Source organism: Anoplophora glabripennis, unplaced genomic scaffold, assembly GCF_000390285.2.
Source record: "Anoplophora glabripennis isolate ALB-LARVAE unplaced genomic scaffold, Agla_2.0 scaffold47, whole genome shotgun sequence".
Classification (NCBI taxonomy): Eukaryota; Metazoa; Arthropoda; class Insecta; order Coleoptera; family Cerambycidae; genus Anoplophora; species Anoplophora glabripennis.
This window is the reverse complement of record NW_019416342.1, coordinates 901,363-928,372: the sequence shown is the minus strand read 5'-3', so window position 1 is coordinate 928,372 and position 27,010 is coordinate 901,363. Positions and strand designations below refer to the sequence as shown.

General features: G+C 32.9%; 3 protein-coding genes across 3 annotated transcripts in view; 2 read left to right on the top strand and 1 right to left on the bottom strand.

Annotated features, from left to right (window-relative positions):
• Nucleotides 1–9,720, bottom strand: part of LOC108906479 (zinc transporter 1) — a 36,545-nt gene extending 26,825 nt beyond the window's left edge. The window contains exon 1 of the mRNA XM_018709751.1: nucleotides 9,315–9,720. The gene's annotated coding sequence lies outside the window, so the exon portion shown is untranslated. The remainder of the gene's footprint in view (nucleotides 1–9,314) is intronic.
• Nucleotides 9,721–10,236: 516 nt separating this feature from the next.
• On the top strand, nucleotides 10,237–11,020 carry LOC108906435 (mitochondrial inner membrane protease subunit 1). Its single transcript, XM_018709674.1, has 2 exons — nucleotides 10,237–10,505; nucleotides 10,597–11,020. Exons 1-2 carry the CDS (start codon nucleotides 10,404–10,406, stop codon nucleotides 10,945–10,947), a joined length of 453 nt encoding a protein of 150 aa, XP_018565190.1. The 5' UTR covers nucleotides 10,237–10,403; the 3' UTR covers nucleotides 10,948–11,020.
• Nucleotides 11,021–12,128: 1,108 nt separating this feature from the next.
• Nucleotides 12,129–27,010, top strand: part of LOC108906488 (beta-1,4-mannosyltransferase egh) — a 32,572-nt gene continuing 17,690 nt past the window's right edge. Inside the window, exon 1 of the mRNA XM_018709763.2 lies at nucleotides 12,129–13,217. Coding sequence (XP_018565279.1) covers nucleotides 12,402–13,217 — 816 coding nt within the window. The 5' untranslated portion in view covers nucleotides 12,129–12,401. The remainder of the gene's footprint in view (nucleotides 13,218–27,010) is intronic.

The window sequence follows — 27,010 nt, the reverse complement described above, 5'->3', positions numbered from 1 at the left end:
TGTTAGGATAATTAAGGATTAAATGTCGAAACAATTACTTCAAAAATAGGATGTATTCAGATTGAACATACAATACTCGACCAGTCGTCAAGCAAGTCAACAAGCGAGTCCCCCTTCAAAAATCCCTTACACGTAACTAATTCTTTCTAGTCTACACTACTTGACATTAACATAAACAGTCTATATATTAATGGATGCGGCGAACAGGGCCGCACTCCCATGAACAGCATCCCTAACATAAAAAAAGTCTTTATTCTTATATAACAAAAATTAAAAGAGAACAAATACCAGAGTTAATTTAAGATGTCATCTAAAGAATGATGGCATACTTAGTCTGACTAGCCCAATTAATATATTGTTTTTATATAAGCTATTTTGGTCAAATAGATAAGTACTACCTGTGCTACAACACGTAGCTAGACATCTACGAGTACAGTGTAAGTCAGTCAAAATTATTTTACGCAATCAATCAGTTAACAATATTTTTTCCACACAATGCACGTACGACTGAAGGAGAATTGCTTTGGCATAATCAGTTAAAAATGCACACGGCACTCTACAAATTAAATACTTCAAGGACACGACACGGATAGGATGTTTATCAGTATGAGAAAGATATTTGTTTTACTACTAACTAATGCTGCGAAAGTAGTAACAATAACTGTAAAAAATAAATCTCACCTATGGGTAAACTAAAGTTACAAAAAACATTCGTTTAAAAGGCATTTGCTTGTTGTATTCTCTATTTCAAATAACTACGTTTTGCTGGATTGCCGAAATATAACCGTTTAACATTAAAATAAATAAATTTGCTTGCACTTTTAATTTCTTCATTCTAATGAAATTTTCTATATCCAATCTACCACTATCAGAATCTTTTACTGTATTTGCACATTATTCTTTATTGGTTTTTTATTTCTTTTAGTTTTTAATGTACAAAGCTAAAAATATATCGTGAAATGTATAAATTTAATTACAATACCTAAGTACATACTAGCTTTATTAAGATTCTTTAGATTAACCTACCAGAAATGTAACATTTTTTTATTAATTAATAAGCTAAAGAAATAGTGCAAAACTGAAGAATATTTGTGATGTAATAAGAAAAGAATACGTATTTATTTTGTATAAGATCTGATAATTATTTGCTCTAGGCATAATGAGCACTTTTTTCTGGAACTAAAATTTAATTGCATCAAATCAAGTTACTTATCACTACCTATTATCTTAATTTTTATGTACACTTTAAAAGTATTATTAAAAATAGCTATTCATGTGCCAAACCAAAATCCTATAAAATAAATTAAAAATGTGTTTGTTATAAAAAGTAATTAATCTACCTCAAATTTGTATAAATACGAACATGACATACAAACTCCTACACAATAAGTTTTAAATTAATTATTTCATCTCGAATTTCATTAAAAATAAGTTACCAAAATATATGAATATTTAAATTAAGCTGGCTAACACTTTTTTTTTTTAGCAAGCATAGACCGAGCTACAGACACTTATTATTGTAATATCCGTCACTTAGACCCCATTTAAGTCATGTCAGTGTTAACATTTTATTCTATAGCTAAACTGGACAAAAATGAGGACAAAAATATTCATCTAAATTCAGTAGAACTAAGTTCAATTAACAGTTAAACCAAAGTCCAAGTTAATAGGATAAAAGTGGTATGAAACGAATATAAAGAAAGTTTAAAAGATAGTGAAAATGGTAAATAAAATGGCCAAAACAAAAAAATCAAGGGAAGACAAAGAAATGTTTCACGCAGAAATCCTTCGGTTACAGCTTCAGGAAGTTCTTAGCATCGTTCTAACATTAAAAACGATGAATCTCAAAAAAAATCATTTTTGAACATTGTACGCTGTATTATATTTATGTAGGCTTTTTAATGTTTGTCTAGGGTTTTAATTAACAATACAATACACAGCTTCATGTGAATAACAGTAGTAACAATTTTTCGAGAAGGAGTATTCGTCTTTACACCTTCCTCGTCGTCTCGTCGTCTCTCAATTTTTTGTCTCACAACAGCAAATTATATATTAGGCGATATTAAGTAAACGAACAATAATATTATGGATATGAAATTAATAATTCTACAGAATCATCAAAACGTCAAAAAACTCTGTTGACAGTCAACAACTACGATACATATCTACACTCGGCTATTCTGACCCTGAATCCGACTCGGATTCGCTTTGATCATTTATCCACGGTTTTATGTATTCGGCACACGTACTAGTATGTAGAGGCCCTTCATGGTCGCCAACTTTTACTACATCGTACCTTTCATTGGGCTTACTTTTCGTCACTTCATATGGTCCCAAGTATTTTTGGCGCAATTTCAACCCTGGACCAAGCTGGGTTCTTCTAACGGCAACCAAATCGCCTATGTTATATCTCTTCGGCTCTCTTCTTCTTAAGTTGTAGGTTTTTCTATTTTCTTCTTGCACTTTTAGAATCTGTTTCTTGCTTTCCGACCTCAGTTCTTCCCTATGACTATCAAATTGTTCCAAGATCTCCTTTTCTATTAACTCTATTATGCTTAGTTCCTCCTTGTTCCGCATTTTCACTCCAACTAGCACCTCAAATGGAGTGGCGTTTATACTTCTTTGGATCGTCGAGTTTAACGCCCTCTGCACTCGATCCAGATATTTAAACCACTTCGTAGAATCAACTACGCTCAGTTTTGTAAGTACTGGGATTATTGTTCTATTGATCCTTTCTACTTGGCCATTTCCACGAGGGACTCCGGTTGTTATCGTCAAATTCTCTATTCCCTCCTCTGTACAATATTGTATGAATTCCTGACCGGTAAAGGCAGTTCCCTTATCGGTTATTATTCTAGACGGATTACCGAATATTTGTTGCTGTTTTTTGAAACAATTTACCACTTCCAAACTCGTCGTCGACTTGGTAGCATATAGCCATGTAAATTTCGAAAAATCATCGATTACTGCCAAAATATGTTTATAATTTTTATTTGTCGAAGGCAACGGACCCAAGTGATCTGCGTGATAGGTATGTAAAGGGCCTTCACCTTTTGGTATAGGGTGTAACCAACCTTCTTTTTTACCCTCTTTTTTACTACCTAGGATACACAATACACAATTTCGTATACATTTTTTTATCTTTTCCGTTAACTTTGGAATATAAAATTCTCTCTTCACAAGTTCCTCAGTTTTTGTTGAACCAAAGTGACCAATTTCATGCGATCGTTTTATAACTTCGGCTTGCATTGACTTAGGTACTACTATTAGTTCTCTTCCTTTTTCGTATTTACCGACTATGCCATTATGCAAAAAATAATCTTCAAATTTCTCCTTTTCCAATATTTTTCTAATTGCTTGGATATAATCATCTCTTTCCTGCGCTACCTTCATTCTTTTTAGCACACCATCTTCCTCAATCATTAATTCTTTAGTCACTGTCATTAATATCGGATTGCGGCTTAACGCGTCTACATGCGACATTCTACAACCTCTTCTATGCTCGATCTCATAAGAATATTCTTCTAATAGCAGCGCCCATCTGGCTACCCTTGTGGTCAAATCTTTTTTATCCATTGTACGCTGAAAGGCGGCACAGTCAGTTATGATTTTAAACTTATTACCCAAGAGGTAAATTCTGAATTTCTTAAGGGCTGCTATTATTGCAAGGACCTCCAGTTCGTAACTATGATATTTCTCCTCAGATGGCGTGGTTTTCTTGCTCATGTAATATACAGGATGCAACTTACCATCTTCGTCCGATTTTTGTAGCAAACAAGCCCCATAACCATACATGCTTGCGTCGGTGTGTAGCTCCGTTTCTCGCCCTTGTTTGTATATAAGCAACACTGGTTCACTACAGAGTAACTCTTTTAATTTTTCGAAGCAATTTCTTTGTTTTTCTTCGAACTTAAACGTTTGTTCTTTTCTCAACAAGTCACTCAGTGGTTTCGCAATCAATGCATACGACGGTATGAACTTTCTAAAGTACCCAGTCAATCCTAAGAAAGACTGAATTTGTTTCAGTGTCGTTGGCTGCGGAAAACGCTTTATAGCTAGCGTCTTTTCTTCAGAGGGTTGTACCTTTCCGTCTTCTATAATGTATCCTAAGAACGTTACCCTTTTTTTCAGAAATTGGCATTTACTTTTCTTAATCTCTAGTCCGTAATCTTTGGCAACCTCCATAACCATTCTCAACCTGTCGATCCCCTCTTCTTCGGTGGAACTAGGGATTATGATATCATCCATATAATAAATTGCCATAGATTTCCTCGTTAAATCTCTAAATATGTGGCTTATAAACCGTTGGAAAACAGCAGGGCTGTTGCAAAGTCCAAAAGGACATTTTAAAAATTCGTATTGTCCATGATGTGCAACAAACGCGGTGTATTTGACGCTTTCCTCCTCAACAGCAACATGGAAAAATCCATTTCGAAGATCGATCGTCGTGAAGTAATTCCCATCTTGAAGCTTGTCCAATACGTCTTCAATTAGGGGAAGGGGAAATCGGTCTTTCACAATGTTCCTGTTCAGCTGCCTATAGTCACAGCAAATTCTTGTCCGACCATCTTTCTTTTTAACTAGCACAAGCGCACTAGCAAAGTCTGACGAACTTGGTCTTACCACCCCCTCTTCCAGCCATTCTTCTATTTGTTTCTCTACTTCTTCCCTTTCTGGCGCTGACAGTCTTCTAGGTCTATGATACACTGGTTCTTCATTTTTCAGGATTATTTTCATTTTAACATCGGTCGCCTTAGTCTTCTTCGGCTCATACCCTTCAACAAGCTCTCTTACTTCATTGCGATTTTTCTCAGACTTGATGTGGCTTAAATCAATGGTTTCCACTTCGTTTGCTTCGTCAACTGCAATTTGCATTAAAAAGTTCTCTTTTTGCTTCTTAAAGATCATGATTTCTCCATCACTTAAGCTTACATCTACTTGAGACAATAAATCATTACCGACTATACACTTGAAATTAGAGGCCTCGGTTGGTATTACATGAATTTTTAAAGTAACTTCTTCGTCATTTACCACGACTTTTTTATCGAAAGAACCTAATGTTAGCACCTTATTTGATCCAATACCTTTCAGTGTGATGAAAGATTTATCCATTGGTATATTTCCAAAGTAAAAGTGATAAATGTCACTTCTTATAGCACTGATATCACTTCCAGTATCGAAAAGCGCTATCAATTCTACGCCATCTATAATGAGTTTCACACTATTCCTGGGTACTACTTCCATAGTTGCTACATTTGAAGTACTGGTACTCGCACTCGTTTCCTCACGTCTCAACTGTTTTTTAGGACACTTTTTCGCCACATGTCCAAATCCATTGCAAGTGAAACACTTTAAACCCTTTTCTTTATCGGGACACTCAGAGGACTTATGACCTTTAGCGCCACAATTAAAACACGATATAACTTGACTCTTTTTAGGTTTATCATCCCTTACTCTCTTTTCTTGAGACTGAAATCCATCCCGTTTTGGTTTGAAGTCATTATTTCTTTCTTGCGTTCTGGTTGTTCTAATTTGTTCATATAATTTAAGCTTCTCTTTAAAATCCGCAAAATTCTTTGCCCCATACAGTATAATTTTATGTGATACGTCATCTTGAATCCCGTCGATGATATACTGTATCAAAACTTCACACTCTATGCTAACTCTACTTCCAATTTCGCGTATAGCTAATGCATATTCTTGTACTGATTCTTCACGCTTCTTCTTTCTTGCCATCAGCAATTTGTGTATTTGGGCACTATTTACTTTTACCTCAAACTCCGTTTTTAGTCTCTTCTTTAAGGTAGACCACGTCTTGATACCTTTTTCCGCCTGAACAAACATTTTCGCAAGTCCTCTCAATGACTTTTTCGCAAAAATCAATTTTTGAAGTTCATTCCATCCTGTTACTTCCGAAATTTCCTCAAAGTCAGCAATCCACTTCTCAACTGGATAATCGTCTTTGCCGTCAAATGGTCTTATGCTATCCTCAACGTCTCTGAATGTTAAAGCAAAAGAATCTCTGTTAGCTCTTCGGGGAACCGTCTGCACCCCTCCAACATTTCCGTCATCTTCGTCGTTTCTACATTCTTCATTTTCCGTCTCTTCGTCTTCTTCATCATCTTCTTCATCACCTTCGTCTTTTCTATCGTCAATCTGCAAGTCATTCAAAAAAGAACAGATTCGTGTTACTAACACTTCACTAGTACCGGCATAATCAAGATCTAATATGTGACAAATTGAAACAAAATCGGTTAGCCCTAAACTTCTTTTAACCTCTTTTATTTTCTCGATCAATTCGTCAGAATCCTCGTCGAACCCATAGCCAGAAAAAGCACGTAAAGCTTTCCTTGTTTTTCGCGGTTCACCCTCATTGCCATACGCAACCACGTGCAAGGCTTTAACGGCCTTGAGCGCACTATTTTTAATATTATGAGCAATTTTCTCTATATCTCCTAATGTAGTCATATTTTCGATTCAAATTTAAAAATGCTAAAGAAAATTTAAAACGAAATCTCAACTAAGCGAAAGTCGTGTACGTACGTATACTCTTCCTCGTTACATATATCAAATTAAATAATAAATAAATATGTCAGTTTTACAGACAATCAAAATAGCTAAGAAAGTAATATTTCACATTTAGAAAATACTCTAATCTTTTAGAAGAAATGTAGATAGTATCTAAACAAATACCTAAGCAACCAAAATATTATTTACAACAAAGCGAAAAATATTCAAATAAATACGTCAGCAATAGTCTTCATGCGAGGTTACATTAATCTCTTTTCATAATCGTTGAACCAGGCATTAATCTTCGCGTTAATAAGATTGGTATAATTAAATCTCCTACCTCAGCACATCCAATACTTTTTAAACATGTAACCTGGCGATTCCAACGTCTTCAACGGCAGCAACGGCTGGCTATCTGCTATCTCGCTTCCAACAATGACAACTGGAGTGATATGAGAAATGTTTATTCTTCGTTAGTTAACACAAAGCGGCAGCTTCTAAGTCCAGAAATCGGTTGAACTAATCAGGTCTACGGCAATCAAATAGGTTATACCTATCAAAGATAGAGTTTAAAATACAGCTTTCATAAATTTTCTTTGTTCTTGGCACTATCCCGGACGAGCCCCCAAATTGTAGGCTTTTTAATGTTTGTCTAGGGTTTTAATTAACAATACAATACACAGCTTCATGTGAATAACAGTAGTAACAATTTTTCGAGAAGGAGTATTCGTCTTTACACCTTCCTCGTCGTCTCGTCGTCTCTCAATTTTTGTCTCACAACAGCAAATTATATATTAGGCGATATTAAGTAAACGAACAATAATATTATGGATATGAAATTAATAATTCTACAGAATCATCAAAACGTCAAAAAACTCTGTTGACAGTCAACAACTACGATACATATCTACATTTATACCAATAGTACGGGGTGATTTCACTATATAACGTGCTATATAGTAAACAGATTTCCTATTCCAACCAATAGTACCCAATAGTGGATAATTTAATGGTATAATAGTTACCTCGTCAAACTTTCTCAAATAATGTTATAATTAATTTAGGAAACTGGAAGAAATTTGCTATATAATTTCGTTATTAATTATTATTCAATTAAGTATTTCAATTATATTCTTAATTTTTTTTTACACTATTCTAAACTTAGAAATAACTAACCAAAATAATAATTATTTAGTAATGATATGGAAGCTCAGAAGAATTTTTAAACTAGGTAAATTTATAACTTTTAAAATAATTAAATATTTAACAACTGCAAAAGATTACTTATTAACAATGTTTCTATTTTCCTATATTAACGCAAATATAATTTATACGTTTATAAACCCCAAAGTAAACAAACGCATAATATAGCATTATGATTCATAAGAATAATGAACTTGATAATATAAAATAATAATATGCAATTCTTATCGGAAACTATTTTAAAACAGTTTAGGAGCTTTACAGCATGTTCAGAGATCTAATTGTATGCAAGTACCAATATATTTTATAGTACAAGAGAACACAATTAGAAGTAGGTATTTCATTACTTTTACTATGACCAAACGTTAGTAGTATTTCAAGTAAAGGCACAAATGTTATCAGATAATTTTGAGGCTAAAATATTAAACTTGTGTTGATAACTTTAAAACTTTAATGAATATGTCTACAATATACCTACATACAATTATATCATAGTGATGAGATACCGGAAGGCTCATTTAAGAATACCAATATTTCGACGCCACAGTATTTTGAAAATTCCATAAGTGCATTTCATTAATCGTAAGAAAAAAGATCTCAAGAAGATATCTATAGTAGGTTTCTCTCTATCTGGCACAAGTGCACAACTTTACCCTTTGTCAGGTTTTTGACGTAGTAATCCAATTTTAAACACGCTGTATATTCTAATAGGTCAATACTGATATAAATACCGAGGTAGGTACCTAAATAGTATCTACTAGCACCTGTACTAAGAACATGAATAAATACACGTATAACATTTTATGTACGTATGTTCTACATAAGGTGGATATATAATTGTAAAAATGATTTGATTGACAAAAACTTTTTATAATTTAATTGAAAATATAGGTACATAGTTTTTTTATAAAAATATACCTACATCATATGTGCCTCTTTCCAAATAAGTTTGTCACAAAATATACACACCTTGACACGACCTTGAAGAGGTCGTGCCGGAAGATCATTTTTTACCTATGTGAATATAGCATACCCTACATATTATTAATTTTGTTGCTATTAGGTAGGTACTTGAAAATATTGATTGACTAAAGATATAGATAAATCAGATATATTTTTAATTAATATGTAATTCATTCTAGATGGAAAATATATAAGATGGACCATAATATCTACCTAATGTATACCCTTATATCAGCATTTTTTTATCTTAAAGATATCTAGATCAAAAGTGAATTATATAATTATCTTTTGCTGCTGCAGAAATTATAAGCTATAAGCATAATGCATAAAGGCATATTTTCTAATTATTCTTATAATGAAGAAGTGTGAAAAATTAAAATTAACAATACCTACAAATGATAAGAAATTAGCACACATAACTGAACATCTTTACTGCTATAAACTCATTGGGGTTAACTAAAATATATCATTTCCTTAGTAGGTACATGTAAAATACCTATGTCAATTATTCACAAATAAATAAGTCTATTCTATTGACCTTTTACCAATTGTGAACATTACATTACCATTACATTTTTAACGAATTAATTAAACAAAGGGATGAAAGAAAACAAAGGAAATCTTCAAAATATACTTACCCTTTTCTGTTCGTTTTCTAGGGTTATATCAACATTCTATGGGCAACTTTCTTGAAAGCACTTATTTCTGTAGAATTATGAAAACACCAAAAGTACGGTACAAGGCACTTCAAATTTATTTAAATCACAATAGGTATAATAATTAAAACTGTAGCTGATATTATTTTTAGACAATGAAATGTCAAACTTAAACACCTAGTCCACTCACTGCATTACTGACAATAAATCTTAATTACTAATTGATTTGGAAAATTTGCAACTGTACTGATAATTCAAAATTTTAATTTTCTTTTGCTACAAGTTTTCACGTAAAACAATCTCGACCGTGTATTTCCTCGTACAAACGAACCGTACTGTTCTCAACAATCATCTAGAACTTTACACACTCTTCTAAATCTAAACTCAACTCAAATTAAACTGGTGCTGTTGCCTACTCTCAATCTAGAACGCTACATTCGCTACGTTGTAAATGGACTACGGATTAAAATACGGAACTTCCGCACTACCATAAAACCGTCGTCAATTCTTTAACTACTGACCACTGAACACTGACAAAGTTAGGCTTCCTGAAACAATCCTGAAATGAACGCACACTGAACTCGACATGGTTGACACAGAGCATATATTACACGGAGGAAGCGCTGCGTGTAAAAAAGTGTAGACTCTAGAGAGAAAGGACTATACTTTGGCTACTCCCTCTAACACAATCTCTCATTGAGGAAGAGAGTATACAACCCATCTGCTTCTCTCTCTAATACTCGTCTATATTGTCTCCGTAAGCATGCTTCCTCCACCTAGTATATGTTCTAAGGTTAATACTATTAAAATAATCATACTGAAATGTGTGTTGCATAAAGACTAGTATACGAAGTTACTAAGTCTTCTATGGTTTTGTCTTTGTCATTGTCACTAGTCAGTTAGTCACTATTTATTATAGTCAGTCACTGTCACTCAGTCTCAGTCACCAAAAGGTGAAAAGGTTAAGTTAAAATGTATTCATTTTTCAATGATAATGAATTAAGTTTATGGATTTACTAGCTTTCCTAAAATTTAATATGTAGATATATTGTAAAAATACTCTTGCAAAATATGAGAAAATTTATACTTAGTACGATTGGGTCTGTAGGATACATAGTAAAATATGGCTGTGTAGCACACTGTATGTTTGAATATGTAGGAGATTTTGTACTGGTAAATGACCATTTTCTTTTTGTACTTACTATAGTTATTCTTAACTGCGTACTACATGTAATTCAATTTTAAATAATACCTGTATTTGTAGTGTTCTGGACCATCTATGGAACCCACAATAGTGTCCGATGATATACTACTTACAGAACATATTTCAGCAATAACGCAACGATTTAATAGAGGTGATATTATTATAGCAAAATGTCCTACCAATCCTAAACAACAAATTTGCAAGAGGGTAATTGGATTACCTGGTGATAAAATAAAAACTGGATTTACTTCATCACAAATTGTACCTGTCGGACACGTGTGGTTGCAAGGTGACAACACCAGTAACTCTTCAGATAGCAGACATTATGGTCCTGTTCCTCAAGGTTTAATCAGAAGTAGAGCTTTATGCAAAGTATGGCCTTTAAAAAGTGTATCATTATTGACACATTAGACTGTAAATGTATAGTTTGTATTGTGTATAAACTGTTATTTAAATAAATCAAATAAAAACAAGCAGCTACTGATTCTACCATTTAATTCTACAGTTGTAGGAATATAAAATATTTACTCCTGTGCGTTTAGTTTTTTCTTTCTTCATTTAGATTACTGAAGTTTGAGGCTGGCAAATCGGTATAGGATGTGAATTTACATTCTTCAGTTAGTTTTTTTTTTTAAATATGTATGTATGCATGTAACAGTATCGGTGTTGACTAAAATAGTGAATACTTCAATCAATGGTATCAGCACATAATAATAAATAGGTACCTATATTTTCTATGCTACTGCAGGGTATGTTACCAACAAAGCACAGCCAATTTTTATAGATTGCAATATTTTCTGCTATTTTTATTTAAGGTTTCTAAATGACTTATTATCCATGTTACAGAGGCCAGTGATTCTGATTTTATTTCTATTCTAGTACCCATTGCAACTCAGGTGCACACACAATAGTTTATACTAGTTATTAGACATAAAATAATAATAGGTATATCTAGGCATGGATATAAAGACAATAAATCTACTTATGTTTACCATTACTTCTAAAATCAATGGTAATATTGGTAATATTTAATTTTAAATTAGCCTAGGGAAAAACACACGCATTCTGTTGACAGCACTGTTTCTATTTTAAAGCATGCAGGGTTGTCACTTCTTCTGATGTACCCAATCTTTATTACAAAATAAATATTAAACTTCATTCAACAGGAGATATTCACCTATATACATCTATAAACCTACCTACGAGTAATAATAAGAATAAGTAATAATAAAATTATAATGGGTATAACACGAAAACGATATAATACGAAATAGTGTATAATTTCAAAAAATATACACCTAGATTAACGATTATAAACAGTTGCAGCAATAATAACTTTTTTTATTAAATCTATATTATATAGTCAGATGTGTAGTCAAATAATAACCAAATTATGTAAATTATATGATAAAAATATTCCTGAAAATATTAATATTTAGATATTTAAAGGTTTACAAAAGCCATTGCAATTAATTGACATTACATGTAAATTCTCATAAATTTGGCAACTAGGAAATTTAAGTTTGCTGCAGGTTCGTCGTTGTAAACAGGGACGGGTATTTCAACTTCCAGTCGCTGAAGGAGACTGACAGTTCAATGCTGTCATCTGACATCTGACAGGTTGTAGTTATATTTGGGGCAGTGTGGGGAACGGTTGGAGAAGATTGTCGGCGCGTTTAGCACTAAAGTAAAGTTAAATAAACCGACATCTCAAGTATAAATAGTTTAAATATTCCCCAGAAATTTGTTTTAGTTCATAAAATGCCTTATGTGTAACCAGTGGATCAGTGAAAAAATCAGTTTCAGTTTGGCTCTCGATTAAGCGACAACCGTGTTATAAGGGCAATTTTAACACAAACTGCACAATGTTGACTAGTAAAACGAAGCACTATTTGCACTGCCTCCTATTTCTTACCGTTATTTTAGTTTTCGAAATATTTTCCGGAGGCTTAAAGGTACTTAATATGGGTGCATTAGTACCGGCGACCGAGATCAACCCCTGGGTGCAGTACGGTGTAATCGGTGCTTCGATTTTATATATATTACGGTTAATAACATTCTTACCTTTGCCCCAGGTGCTGTTTAACTTTATCGGATTGACTTTTTACAATGCCTTTCCGGACAAAGTGGTCTTGAAAGGGTCGCCTCTATTGGCTCCGTTCATCTGCATTAGAGTAGTGACGCGGGGTGATTTCCCGCAATTAGTGAAAAACAATGTTAATAGAAATATGAACAAGTGTCTAGATGCCGGTCTAGAGAACTTTTTAATTGAAGTTGTATCCGATAAACCCGTAGGACTCGATCAGCGTAGGAGAATCCGCGAAGTAGTTGTACCTAAGGAGTATCGAACGAAATCTGGTGCTTTGTTCAAAGCACGTGCATTACAGTATTGCCTAGAGGATAAGGTAAATATTCTTAGTGACAGTGACTGGATAGTCCATCTAGACGAAGAAACCCTACTGACTGAGAACTCCGTTAGGGGTATACTGAATTTTGTCATGGATGGTAAACACCAGTTCGGGCAGGGGTTGATTACTTATGCAAATGAGGAGGTAGTGAACTGGATAACCACCCTCGCAGACAGTTTTCGAGTGACTGACGACATGGGAAAGTTGAAGTTGCAGTTCTTAATGTTCCATAAGCCCTTGTTTAGTTGGAAAGGTTCCTTTGTTGTAACACAGGTATGTAACTTTTTCGGCCATTTAAATAATAACTTCCTGGGATAATATTTGCGATCAGAATGAGCTGCCTTATTATTATAATTTGGCGTTATCTTTGAAATCAATAATAATGTGCCTGGGATCACGTACCTATATAGTAATCGTGTTAATATACAATTACCTGGCGAAATGCAGACGTCACGGCATGATCACGTCAAGAAAATTGAAAATTCCGATGTCCTAAATTTAATATTTTAGTCTGGCGTCCTTGGCCAATAAAAATTGGCATTATTTTTAACGTGTTATAAATCTGCCTATTCTACTGCCTAATGGTCCAAATTTCAGTTTCAACAATAATCTCATCAGTAATCTTGTTTACAATTTATTTGGAAGCCTTTCAAATAGCAAATATCGATTCCCCAGATAACGTGATGAAAGTTTAAAAATGAGATAACTTGCTTTTTAGTCATGATGCATATTTTGCCTGTTTAATTTTTCATTTACTACCTACCTACCTGCCATTAATTTTATCCAATTTCCGAGCCACTTTCTTATTTTCCATAATACACATTTAGGTACTTATGAATCACTGCAATTACATGTTCATTAACTTCGATTTATCCTGGGAATGCGGAAATGTCAACTTGTATCGGGAGGTCAAAAATGATTATTGTTTGTGATTATTTATTTCTGGCATTTTCAGTTATTATTTTTATTTTATTATTACTTGTTTGTTACTAGGATTATGAATTAAAAATATGGAATTTCTTTTAGCCAGAATTGTTTAAGAAATATGTGACAGCAGTTAGTATGGTGTGATAAATTTCATTAACGCACAGGAATGCTGTGGCATTTGACCTATTTTGTCAGAGGTTAATTGTATTAGATAACAAATGACCCCGAATAATAGAATTCTTCCAAATTTACGTAGTTTTGTCGCATATTTCATTTTTCTTTCACATAGAAAGTAATTGACTTGAATATTTTATGTTTCTATGAATGATTAATAGAAGGTGCCTATAATAAATTAAAATTACCTGAATCACACCAAATTCCGCATTGCTGCACTGCACTGCTATTCCATTTGTGAGCCACTTGTCAACAGCTGTGATTTATTGCCCAGTCGCCCAGTTCGGCTGTCTGTGTACGCCATTTGCCCGCGCGCGCATTCTTCAACTGGGCGTATACATTTCTACCACCTCCACGTTTAGTTCGACCAGACCTGTATATTGATATGGCTAAATAAATATGGGAACAAGTTTTTCAAATATTTCAGTGCCGGGTTGCTACGTCAGCGACCGAGATTGATATCGGAAAAGACTACCAGGTTTTCGTCAATTAATTTTCCCTAATTTGCCTTCTTTCTTGGCTAGCTTTTATTCAGCGCATGTAAACAAAATAGAATTTTTCAATAAGTCTATGGTGGAAACTGGTCATATCTAATAAAATAAATACAATTAGCACGTTACAGTGCAAATTGTTTTAAAAATAATTGTTACATAATAATAGAAGGTAGAAAAAGTAAATTATCTCCAATTTTGTAGCATTACTTGTAAGCAGATGTATTAAAGTGAATTATACACGTTTATGCCAAAATATTATGCAACAACAGTAGGTACATTTTATCAAATGCTGAACCAACGTTGGAAATCTTGATACGACACATATATATATCCTTCGCAGTGAGTCTCTATTAAGTAGCCGGTATTGAATAACGATATTGCGAGATAAAACTAATATAGTAGATTATTTCTGTTGTATATTCTTCATGCCATGAAAGATCTACTTTTGTATGTATGTTGTATGTATGTACTTTGTGTTTGATTAAATTAAGACTCGTCAAGTTGTTGCGATATAACCAAAGTTTCCGCTGATTTTCCTCATATGAACAGCAGTTTTTTTAATCGAAATCGTATCATTTCCCTCAAATAAGAATATTCCAGTTAATAAAATAATTAATTACTTGAAAAATTAGAGCATAGGTATTTGCTTCGGGTTATATACTTTGCCAAAAATGACATCTGTATACAAGTACATATTAGCATATGTACATACTAGATTTGGGAAAAAAAAAACTTTTTGCCGTGATCGGTATTTTACAAAGAAAAATAACCAAAATCTGCATCTTCACTTCGTTTTTTTAGCATTATTGTCTCATTCATCTGGACCTCTAGTGACCCTAATACCCTATAATTAACGTCACGCGTTGAAAACTGTAAATAGCAAAAATATTTATGCTCGACTACACCAGTAAAATTTAATTGGTCGTTATTCGGGTGTGTGTTAATCATTTTTTAATGTTTACGATAAAATTCGTGACCCGCCTAAATTTTATGTTTTTTCCAATTTACTCAGAGCATTGGAATCCCATCTGACACAAGCGAAACCAACCTCTGGGACTCTGGGAGGATGAAAGAAACGTAATTCGCAATCAATCTAAATCCTGAAGCTATTTTTATGAGACAATTAACCGACCCATTAAAAATGTCGCTAATAATAAAAAGTGTGGACATTGCTTCGTACTTCGTCTACTGTCTGTCATTGGTTGTCGAAAAACACATGATGTGTGTTACAAGATGTTTTTTTTTCATGGACATTGCTTTATTCACAACCATTAAATTGTATTAATTCAGCCCCTTCCATTTGTTTGCGTGAATAAAAATAGTCTGATCTTAAATCTAATCTTATAAAGTCAATAAAAAACATTGATTTGTTTATTCCTCGGTTTATTCTTATTCCTACTCAATTCGTATAAAATATTTTAAGTAAATCTTTAAGTAAAAGCGGGGAATTTGAAAAATATATAATAGTTTTAATAACAGATATATATGGTTCAATAACTGTCTTTTTGAAACTGGGTGTTACATTTGAAGTATTGAAAATTGTATGGCGAGGATATTTATCTTCACAGAAAAATTTGTTTTACAATAGTATATTGTATGTAAGTCTTTATTTATTGGGAACTCTTCAGAATAAGAAAATGTTCCGGCAAATATGAGTGGAGAATGCTTAGTTTCCCTTACACTCAAAATTTAAATGATTGACCATTGATGTCAGAACAGATCAAGAAACTGTGTAGACAGCACTAAGTAGTTTGAAGTAACCGTACAACTTTTATTATTTTGCCGTTTAAATTGACCGCGAAGTGTGGCAATTGGGTTTTATTCTTTACGCCAGAGATACCGATACTTACGATATCTATAAATAATGTAAAAGTCTAAGAATATCAATCGATTTCGGATTTTGGGGAAGAGTGAGAGGAAGCATCAGATAAATGTATCCAGTTGGAGGTGAATAACCTCCGAAGAAAATTTGGGGTACGAGATTTTGATGATTTTTTATAGAATATACGAAAAAAGTAAAATAAACTTTATTTAATGGTTATCACGTTTGTTCATTTTTTTTGGATAATTTACACTCTTTCTACATATTTGGTCAAGTTAAATAATTATTTCCTACATTCTTTTCGTTTACGGTTGAAATTTTAATCAAATGTTAACTCCAAAAAATGGCGTTTAGTGATATTACAGGCAAGCATCAAAATCCATACTAGTGTTAAACTTTTATTTTATACACTTTTTTATAGGGCGAATAAGTTTCGAGATAATCAACTGTTCATTCATTAAAATAGAACACCAATCTCTAGTTTCGACAGTTTTAGGGTTTCGATGGGCAATATCTCGCTAGACGCTAGATCTTGACCCTCGCAAAAAGTTATTGTGCATATACAATAAATATGTGATTAGTAATTGATTGTATATAATGCAGTTTTATTTTTTTTACTGCATATACTGGCCAGGTTCCGATCCTGGTTATTGAACTGCAAGTCATCAGCAGGGTCGACGTTCAATCACCTTCCTTGATGAGTCATGTTTTAGGTTTGGAACAATTTGGAATACCTAATTTTCCCGTTTTGTGGTCTGTCTGACACTGTAATTATTGTGCAACAAGTTATCAATGTCATAACAAATCATCTTGGAGTACTTAAGTATAATATTGCTACTGATTCTGCACTAATTGCATACGATATCGGGCAATTTTTCACCGAAGATGAATCGATTAAAATTAAAGGAAAACAATTCAAAATTCGGACAAAACCACTTTTTTATGTAGTGTAGGAGGACATAATTAGTAGATACCTTATAAATATTAAAGAATCGTGAATAACCGTGCTTAGTAGACCTTTAAGATAGTTTATACGATATAAAATTCCTAGATTTGAGTTATACGCGTAAATATTGGAACAGCTGCCGCCGCATTATATAATAATGTAGTTGCTAACGTCCTTCGATATTTTCGAGTCGCGAATGAATATTCTAAAAAAAACCGCGTGTACTTCCCATACCTACTTAAATGTTTTCTTCGCATCGACACCAGGAAAAAGACGTCAGAATTTATTCAGTGAAGTTGGTATATGCATTATTTTTTGGTGTGAATGGAAAAAACATATTCTATTTTGTAGAAGTATTGTAATCATGACGTTCAATGTTCCCATCTAATATTTTTCAGTTTTAAAAGTGAAAGCTTTTTATCATTTAAATAAATAAGTCCTGTGAATCTATTTTTCAAAATTTAAAATATATTTCGTCGATTCTGACTAAACTAAAACATAGTTCGGTACTCTAAATAAATTTATAAAAGTATCATCTAAACGAATTCCTGTGTAGGATATAATATTGTAAAAGCAGTGACGCTTCCAGGAGGGGGGGGGGGTATGCCAAGGGGCTTTGCCTCTGCTCTCAGCAACATATTTGCTTTATTTTTCAGATATTAAATAACATGGAATAGGTACGTTATAAACATTCATATATGTGTAACTAGTATTATTCGTACTTATTTGAAGATGAGCTTATGTCTTCAGACTTTTCCCTGAGTGCGCTACTGTGTAAGAATTAACTAATCTAGACAAGAACTACATCTAGGTACATACTAGAGTGCTTAAAGGTATAGTCTTTCCGATATCAATTGAAGAACCAAGAGACAATATGTGCCAAGTTCGGTCGCTGACGCAGCAACTCGGCATTGAAATATTTGAAAAACTTGTTCTCATATTTACTTAGCCATACCCATATACAGGTCTGGTCGAACTAAACGTGGAGACTGGAGATAGTAGAAATGTATACGCCCAGTTGACTAATGCGAGCGCGGGCAAACGAAATACAAACACAGATGCATTGGGCCACAGGGCAATAAATCTCAACTGTTGATAAGTGGTTGACAAATTGCCCAGCAGTGCAGTGTAGCAATGCGGAATTTGGCATGATTCGTGATTTTAATTTATTATAGGCACCTTCTATTAATCATTGATATTACAATTGCAAAAGGGAGAAATAATATTATTACAACATGGCATTTTGGAGACCTTTTGAAACGGAACAAGACGAAATTTACCATCAATACAATAAAATTGTTTGAGGACATAAATAATTAAAATATGTGCCAAATGAACATATAATAGAAATTTTCTGCACATTATATACAGCTTATTATAATTTTTTACCTTTAGCAGAAAACTTTTATGTTCAACTGACTTCGGAAAGACTATGTACATAATCGTATTTGAACATTAAAAAAAAGTTATACTTTGCTGGTGAATTACACATTAAAATTACACACATTCACGTCATGCATGTTTACGTGTGGTAGATCTACCATCAATTTTTCTAGGAAAAAAATAATAGTAAAATTATATGCTCACCTATTTATTTTGCTTGGCAAAGGCCGACCTATATTTTCACAACATTGATTTAACTTCTACTATAGTTTAATAGCTAATGTAATGGTATATGGAAAGTTTTCTGCATGTTAAATTTTTTTTTTAATAAATTGAAAACTTTTCCTACCCTTTTTGTTATTTTAGATGTTTTGAAATTAACAGGAAACTGGTGGAAATGGTGGTACAAGGAATTCTATACGCACATAAATCTTGAACTGTTGTGTTTATAATTCTTTTATCTTATATTCGAGTTTAAATTTGTAGCTACCGATTGTTACCAGCTGTTAGACTATCTGGGTATTAACTTCGAAATAATAATAGGCCTGATTTTTCTAGCTTGAGTGTCTTAGGACCTACCTATTTAAAGAACTGTTTTCATGAACATTTTAATCTAGAATGTATAATTTAAAAATACCTTACAGTTACTAAACTTTTTCTTTCCGATCTAAAGATCTTAAAGATCTCAAAGTACAGATCTATAAAAATAAAGTTAGGTGCTTTAGTCATAATATTATTTTATAAATTTTAAAAATATTTAACAAGCCGTAAGTATAAACACTTACGAAAACAATACAATTTACAAATAAAATTGTCGAACTACCTATGTATACCCATATACGTATATTCTAAAATTTTCAAAACTTTTTTTCCTAAAATTGGAAAAACTTTCATCATTAAAAGTATTATTGATGTTACTTGAGATTGCAGTTTCAAGATAAGCGTTTTTATGAAGAATAAGATTTCCTTGTAAATTCCCTTTTGCGAATTATCTCCGTAGAAGCATTATTATTATTAATATCCAAGTACTTGTCTGATTGTGAGTACATGTAGACGTAAATCCTTCCCCCCCCCCCCTTGGAAATTATAGTACGTCAAAGCAGTCACTATTTCTAAAGTCATCTCTTAATGATTTATGATTTGTACCGATAAAGATATAGGTGTATATGTACTTAAGCATCTAATTTTGTGTCATTCTTTCTTATAATATCTATTTTTCTTGGATTTCTTGAACTACCAAAATACCGGATATACCCACCCACATTATCAGGTAATAGACACTTTTAGTGTGACGTCACATATCTAGGAAACCCGCAACAAATTGTCAGTTGAAATTGTACAGACCGAATCTGACCCTTGAGTACTATTTACATGGATACTATCAAAATGAACAACTCCAAATGAATTTATTTTTACAAGTATTTAGAAGTTTGGTAAAATAGATACATTAATGTAAATAAATGATTTAAAATAAAGTAAAAATTTAACATTATCCGTGTTATTCCTATTGCGCATGCTCGGATAGAAAAGCCTCATACGCAGGTGAGATCTTGTTGGTATGTCATCGCTGTCATCATTACTGTATTTTCTCTTGTTTTGTATAATCTTGGCATTTTCTAGTTTTACTAACTATTTTTATTGTTTTCCTTGGTGTTGTGCTGTCAGTGTGTTTATCGAGTGTTTTTTTTCTTCATGTGGTTTATTATAGACGTACTCTTAACCAATACCAAACTTTTCTTGAATGATAGCCTGTTGCGAGGCTACTTTGCTTACATGAAATTATCTTTAATGGGCATGCTCAGTAACATTGATATAATTTTAATTTATTAATTACTATAAAAGTCAATATTGTTCTATTTTAAATATATAAATTCTATAATTCTTTTAGTTTGTCACTTGGGGTTTGAAACTTCTATATTTCTAATATTGCCAGATTATCGCGATATTTAAGGTCGTGAAAAAGAAGACATTTTTTTTGGCACTTATGTTTAAAGTTCAAAATCAATATAGTAAAAATATTGGGAAATTCTTCATGACAATGTGCACTATGGGGTTACCTATTATTTGGCGTGTTATGTCACTTCTAAAAAGGTCTATTGATAAGAACTAATTGAAAGAAACGCGAATATTTGAAACACTTAACTAATGTAGTGAGATTAGCTTTTGGGAAAACATTAAGTGCCGTTTGATTAGAATTTTCAGATTAAACGTTAGTTAAGGTAAAATACGTACACTCTTAAAGTAACTATGGACACACGCTTGAACAAAGTATATTTACAGTGTATATGTACATTGAGAGTTGCATGCTGTGTCATTTGAAATGAGTGTTATGTGAGAAAAATGGGGCCATCCATATGCAGTATGTAGTATGTAGTTTTCTTAAAATTTTGTCGAAAAGTATTTATTTTAATAAATAGCCAAAAACACTTTACTACAACCTAATTTGTAAACATTTCAAGGACAGAACTTAGCTGTTTAGATCGCTATTAACAAAACCTAAGTTAAAGTTTAACCTAATTGCATATTATCCATATGCAAAATACCCACATATGTATATACTTACCCAGACGAATGTGTATTACCGATACTGTGTACATAATTATGTATATTTTTAGATGGAAGCTAGACTCAATCAACTTTTATAAAAATTTAATTTCTTTTAAAACAGCATAAACACTATATTGTGAGATTCATTGCAATTTTGGTAATAATTAATAATTTAATAAATGAAATGCAATATATAAGACAACAGAATGAAATATTTTAGAGCGTGCAACATGTCTACTGACCAGGATCGGACACTGGTTATTGAACTGGGTTGACGTTCGGACACATACTATGCTGGCTTTGCAAGGGGTTTTGTAGCGACGTCCGTACCAATCAGGGAATTGGTATTTCGGGGTAACCTCCGGTTGTGGATTGTGGGTGTCTCCAAAGGATTGTTGGGCTGAAATTTACTGTCTCTAAGGCCGGATAGGATTGACTGCTTTTGGTGGCAATTATGTAATGGCCTCGTAGCGGAATGGCGGGAAATTTTCGCTCGTTCCTGGGGAGAGTCGGCGGTCTGGTACAACTTTTGGCGGCAATTTTGGCTTTGTGGGGGGGAATTCCGGGAAATTTGGTGAAAATGTGTTTGTTCTTGTATGGAGCTTTTTGGAAGATTATCTAATTCTTTTCGAAATATGGGTGAATTTCAAATTTCTATACTATGACATTATATCTGTCCAAAAATTAAATATGGATTTCTCTAATCTCAAATCTAAGAGTTTATGTTTTGAATTTCATTGTATACAGACGAAAACGTAGTAGGTATTCAGTTCATTAATATGCCGATCTTTCATTCGCAGAATTGTTATTGTTCCCGTGGCGCTGATCTTCCTAGAAATGTATTTATTAAACGCGTTTAATTGGCAGACGATACGTAGCATTATTTCTGTAATATTCCCACTGTTAACTGTTACAGGTAGAGAAGCAAATTCTGAGAAAGTCAAGTTCTTCCTTTTATTTCCGACTCAATGTTATTCCTCGTTTCTTTTAAATTTCAGAAGTGAAAGAATGCCTTAATGATTGTTCACGTGTGTCGTAACAAGGAGTAAAAAAATACAAAACGAAGCATAACAATTAAGCTGATCGTTATCTTAAAAAGTTGAGTATCAAGGTTATGCTTAATTGTTACTATCATTACATAAGGTAAACATAATAATTTACTTGTGACTATTACGTCCGAGTTGCATCGAACCTCCTTGTATTTAACTAAGTGGAAATAGGTGTAGATGAATAGACAATTACTTTAAAAACTTTATCTTGTATATCTGCTGCTGCTCTGAAGTAGAACATACATCTTATGTAATATTTTAGGAGAAGTCTGTGAATTTTTTGAAGTATGTAGAGCGTTTCTAAAATATGGTATCAAACTGTGTTTTATAAATATTTTTGGTGAAGGAATGGGCTCATTCAACAATTTTTTTTATTTGTTTAGCAGAAAGATATTGCAATTTTATGATTATCTGCAAGAAATTAGAATTTTATATGGCCTACAAGTAATCCAAAAAAAAAATCAAAAACTGCTGAACGCTGAACCGGCGAGTGTGACGTCACCGCATGGGAAACCGATGCCGTATGCCTGCGTATGTTGTCAGTCAGTCGGGTAGTCGGTTTTTAGTTGCCTGTTAACTTTCGATATGGAAGACACAGAACAGAAAAAAATCACAAATATTGTATTGTTCCCTAGTGTGAGAGCACTAGTGTGAAGACGACTAAGAAAATAATAATGTTCCCGTATTTCTGTCGTTCTGATCTTTTAGATCGATTGATTTTATCAAGGTCGTTTCAATGGTATTAGGTACATAAAAAACAGCTTTACCTTATTAACATTGATAACTTTGGACGGGTGGTCTGGGACACCCAGTATAAAATTTTAATTACTTATATCTGGAATTCGTAATCAAAATTTTAGGCGTTATTTTTATTTTACTATTAAATATTATTTTTTCATAACGTATTCTAGTTATTAGCCTTCTTTATATCTGTCAGTTTAATGGATGAATCTGGCAACGTTCAAGGAATTGCAACATTGAGGTAAAAAGTAAATTTTCGACGAACATGAGTAAGACAAAGCTTAGAAAAAACTTAATGGAGCAGAGTAAAATAACTAGAAATGTAAATATTTATATGCATTTTGATGACTTCCTTTCCGAAAATCAAATGTGTCGTAAATTGTTTTCAAAGTTTGCTGATTATAGATATCAATTACTTAAAAGAAAATAAAATAAACTGTCACGAATATATGTGCTAAAATTTATACTTTCCAGATAACCTATGACTGCATTTTTTCCATTAAATTCCATTTCATCGGCCTTAAATATGATATTAGAGGAATCGGCTATTAATTATATTTTTTTTTAATTTTAATCTGTGTAATGTATAGCTAAATATTGAAAATAAACCATAGCACTTATATTTTCGGTATCTGTGCGGCCACATTTTTTGCTGATGTTTATTTTATATACGGGGTGGTTTAGATTTTAACAGACAAACTTCGGGAAAGTACTAAATAACAAAAATTAACATCACTTTGTTCTATAAACATAGGCACAGAAAGCCACTATTTATGAGATACAAGGCGTTGAAATTAACAAATATAAAACAATTTTCTAAATTATCTGGAAAACCGGTTAATCAAATTTATCCAAATTTGGTACACATTTTTCCATATCATACCAATCATGTCGAGCTAAAATTTCAAGTAACACGAACAATAAGTAAAGTTAAATGAAAAACAAATAAATCAATCGCTCGAAGTACCCACCACCGACCTCAATGCATTTTGGCATCTTTTGGATAAAGAATTCACAACAGCCTTCCCGTCCATTTTAAAACCAGATCCAGATTCATTGGTCCAAAGGTATTAACTGGAAGAGGCTACTGTCCAAGAAATTTAAAATCCATTGACTTTTCGACATAAATTAAATAATGTTTTTTCATCTGGAATGTTTCAGACCGTTATAAAATGTATTCATATTCTCAATTAATTCAGTGGCGTAGGAGGTTTACTTTAAATAAGGAAGCGATATCCTTGTTTCTCCGCCACTGGTTTTTGAATTTAGACTGTGTGTATACAGAACTAGGAGAAATATTTGAAAAAAAAATGTGTATCAAATTTGGATAAATTTGATGAAGTAGTGTTCCAGATATTTAAAAACATTGTTTTATTTTTGTTCATTTCAACGCCCTGTATCTCATAAACGGTGGCTTTCTGCGCCTATATGGTCATAGAGCAAAGTGATGTTAATTTTTGTTGTTTAGTACTTTCCCGAAGTTTGTCTATTAAAATCTGGACTACTCTGTATTTGTTTAGAAATTATTGTAGGTACTACACAGTTTTATCGACATCTGTTTAGCGATTTAGCGATTTTAAAGTTCACCTTTTTCATAAACTTTATTTAATCTCTGTATACAGGTCTGGAAAATCCACATGGTCCATCTGCCTTTACATGAGAGCGACAAAGTAAAGTAAAGAAATCCGTGAGATAGACAAGGATGGCTATAGTGAAGTCGTTTCATAATCTGAATAGTCATCGCCCGTTTCGGGTTAGAAGTGCGAGATTATGAAACGTCTTCAATGTAACCATCCTTGTCTATCGCACGGATTTCTATGACTTACTTTATCGCTCTCACGTAACGGCCGATGTACCATGGGGACTTTCCGAACCTGTATATTAACTTTTTTTTAGTAATCTCTTGTTTTAGTTTGACACCAAAACCTTTTCATTTTATTTACGTATCGGAACGTTCTATGTCAGAAGATTCATTTCTTGGCATCGACGCCTCCAGATTAGATTAAATTTAGATTTATTGGTATGTAAGGGACTGAAATGTCACTTAGGAAACATTAATTTCCTCTTACTGAAGTCGTTGTGCTTAGTAGACATTCATACGGCATTCGTTATCGGTGAGGTCAAGTTTATCAGCAGTGAATAAGCGTGAAAAATGTCGATACAGAATAACATAAATTATGTGTTTCCGACACGTCTAAAACCGGATGTCGGTCAGAAATTAAATCGACATTTATTTATAGATGGAGTACTAATTTTAATCTTTTGTTCGCCCTGGTCTTTTGATCAGCCATAGGATGCGTCTGTAGTTTATTGAACCGGAACCTAATCTTGAATATTCGTGATTCGTGTTATTCACTTCCTGCGATGGCCATTTGATGAATGAGGAGGTACTGGACGTACGACGTTTTGACAAACACTTTTTATTTCATACCAAATGTGTAACTTTGTGTATTCTACAACACTTTTAAACAATTTCAATAGTGATATATGTGTACCCTTCATTTAATGATAGTTGGGGCTCTAGAACTAGGGTCCAAGCCGGGAAAAAATTTTTTAACGATGTTCCGAATAGTAAAAATTTGGGATTTATTGAAAAATATATATTTACAATTAATTGGTATTTAAAATTGACTGTATATAATGCAAATAGAAATTATGGTTCGCACTACACCTACTGGCTTGCTTACTGGATTGCAAGACACCAAGGTCGACGTTCGATCGCATTGTTTAATGGGTACGTAGAGGTCTTGTAAGTCCGTCCTCGTTAGGGAACGTCTTCCTGTTAAAGACTAGTTGGCGAACGTTTCCGTCGTCGATGCAGGAACTTTGGTATTTCCCATTCTCTTCGTTCTTCTTACTCTAGAAGAGATTCTTCCGAGTACGCCTGATGGCGTAGGAATTAAGTTGTTTGGCACCGAGGTCATCCGAGGTTTGAGACTTGCATTACGACAATAATATAAGTCGTATACGTGCACATTTGCATGGAAAATCCGTCAATCCAGTTCCACGAAATTCATTCATTTAACGTTGATAAAATTATACTTATCTGTTTTAATTAAGTATGTTTTATTCTTCCTTGGATAAAGGTATTAGTAATTTTAATTCTTTCCCAGATAAAAGTATTAATAAAGGTCAATAAACTTTTCCTGGTTTCTCTTTATTTTACTTTTATCTGAAACGCCGTAGAAGAAATACAAATCGCTTATTATTAGCCTTGTACATTAGATTCTTTATTTTAATATTAAAAAATATAGTTATTGTAATACCGTATCCCGTAGAATATTCAGTTGATTCTGAAATACTCAACTCAATTTTCAATAATTTTAAAGATAAAATGACATATTTATCGCTTCATATGTATGTGACTGAATTGATTCTTACAGTTACCGCAAGTAATCGCGATAAAAAGGTCGTTACTGCCACTATGAGTTATCACGAAAGTGAAATAATATGTTCATCTGTTTTTATAATACCTATTCTATTTATACTAGGGGAGAATCTTATTTTTAGAAACCAAGGTTTCAATTTCTTGGTAGGAGGTCGACACATCTTTAGCGGATTCGACAACGAACAATTTATAACATTATTAATTAATAATGTTATACTTATTTAGCTGTGCATTTAATAGTTTTTTTCTTCTTTACCCTCGGTTAGTTTACGATTTTAGTGGCATTCTATATATTAGTATCGTCACCATTTAGTTTTCCAATATTTATTCTAAAGCGCGATGAAACTTTCTCGCGCCAACTAGATTGTAGCGTTTAACACCACATGAGAATGCAGGATTCTGTATATTTATTTATTTAATTACTTATTGAAAATTGGATATTCTGAGATTTAGACTTTCAAAGTCTAATCCGATTGGACTATTACAGTGAAGTTTGCATCTAACAACAGCACTTTACTCTTTTTATAAATACTAAAAATAAAAATTGTATACCAAACCATGTGACCATTATCATTTATCTCAAATAATTGTGCAA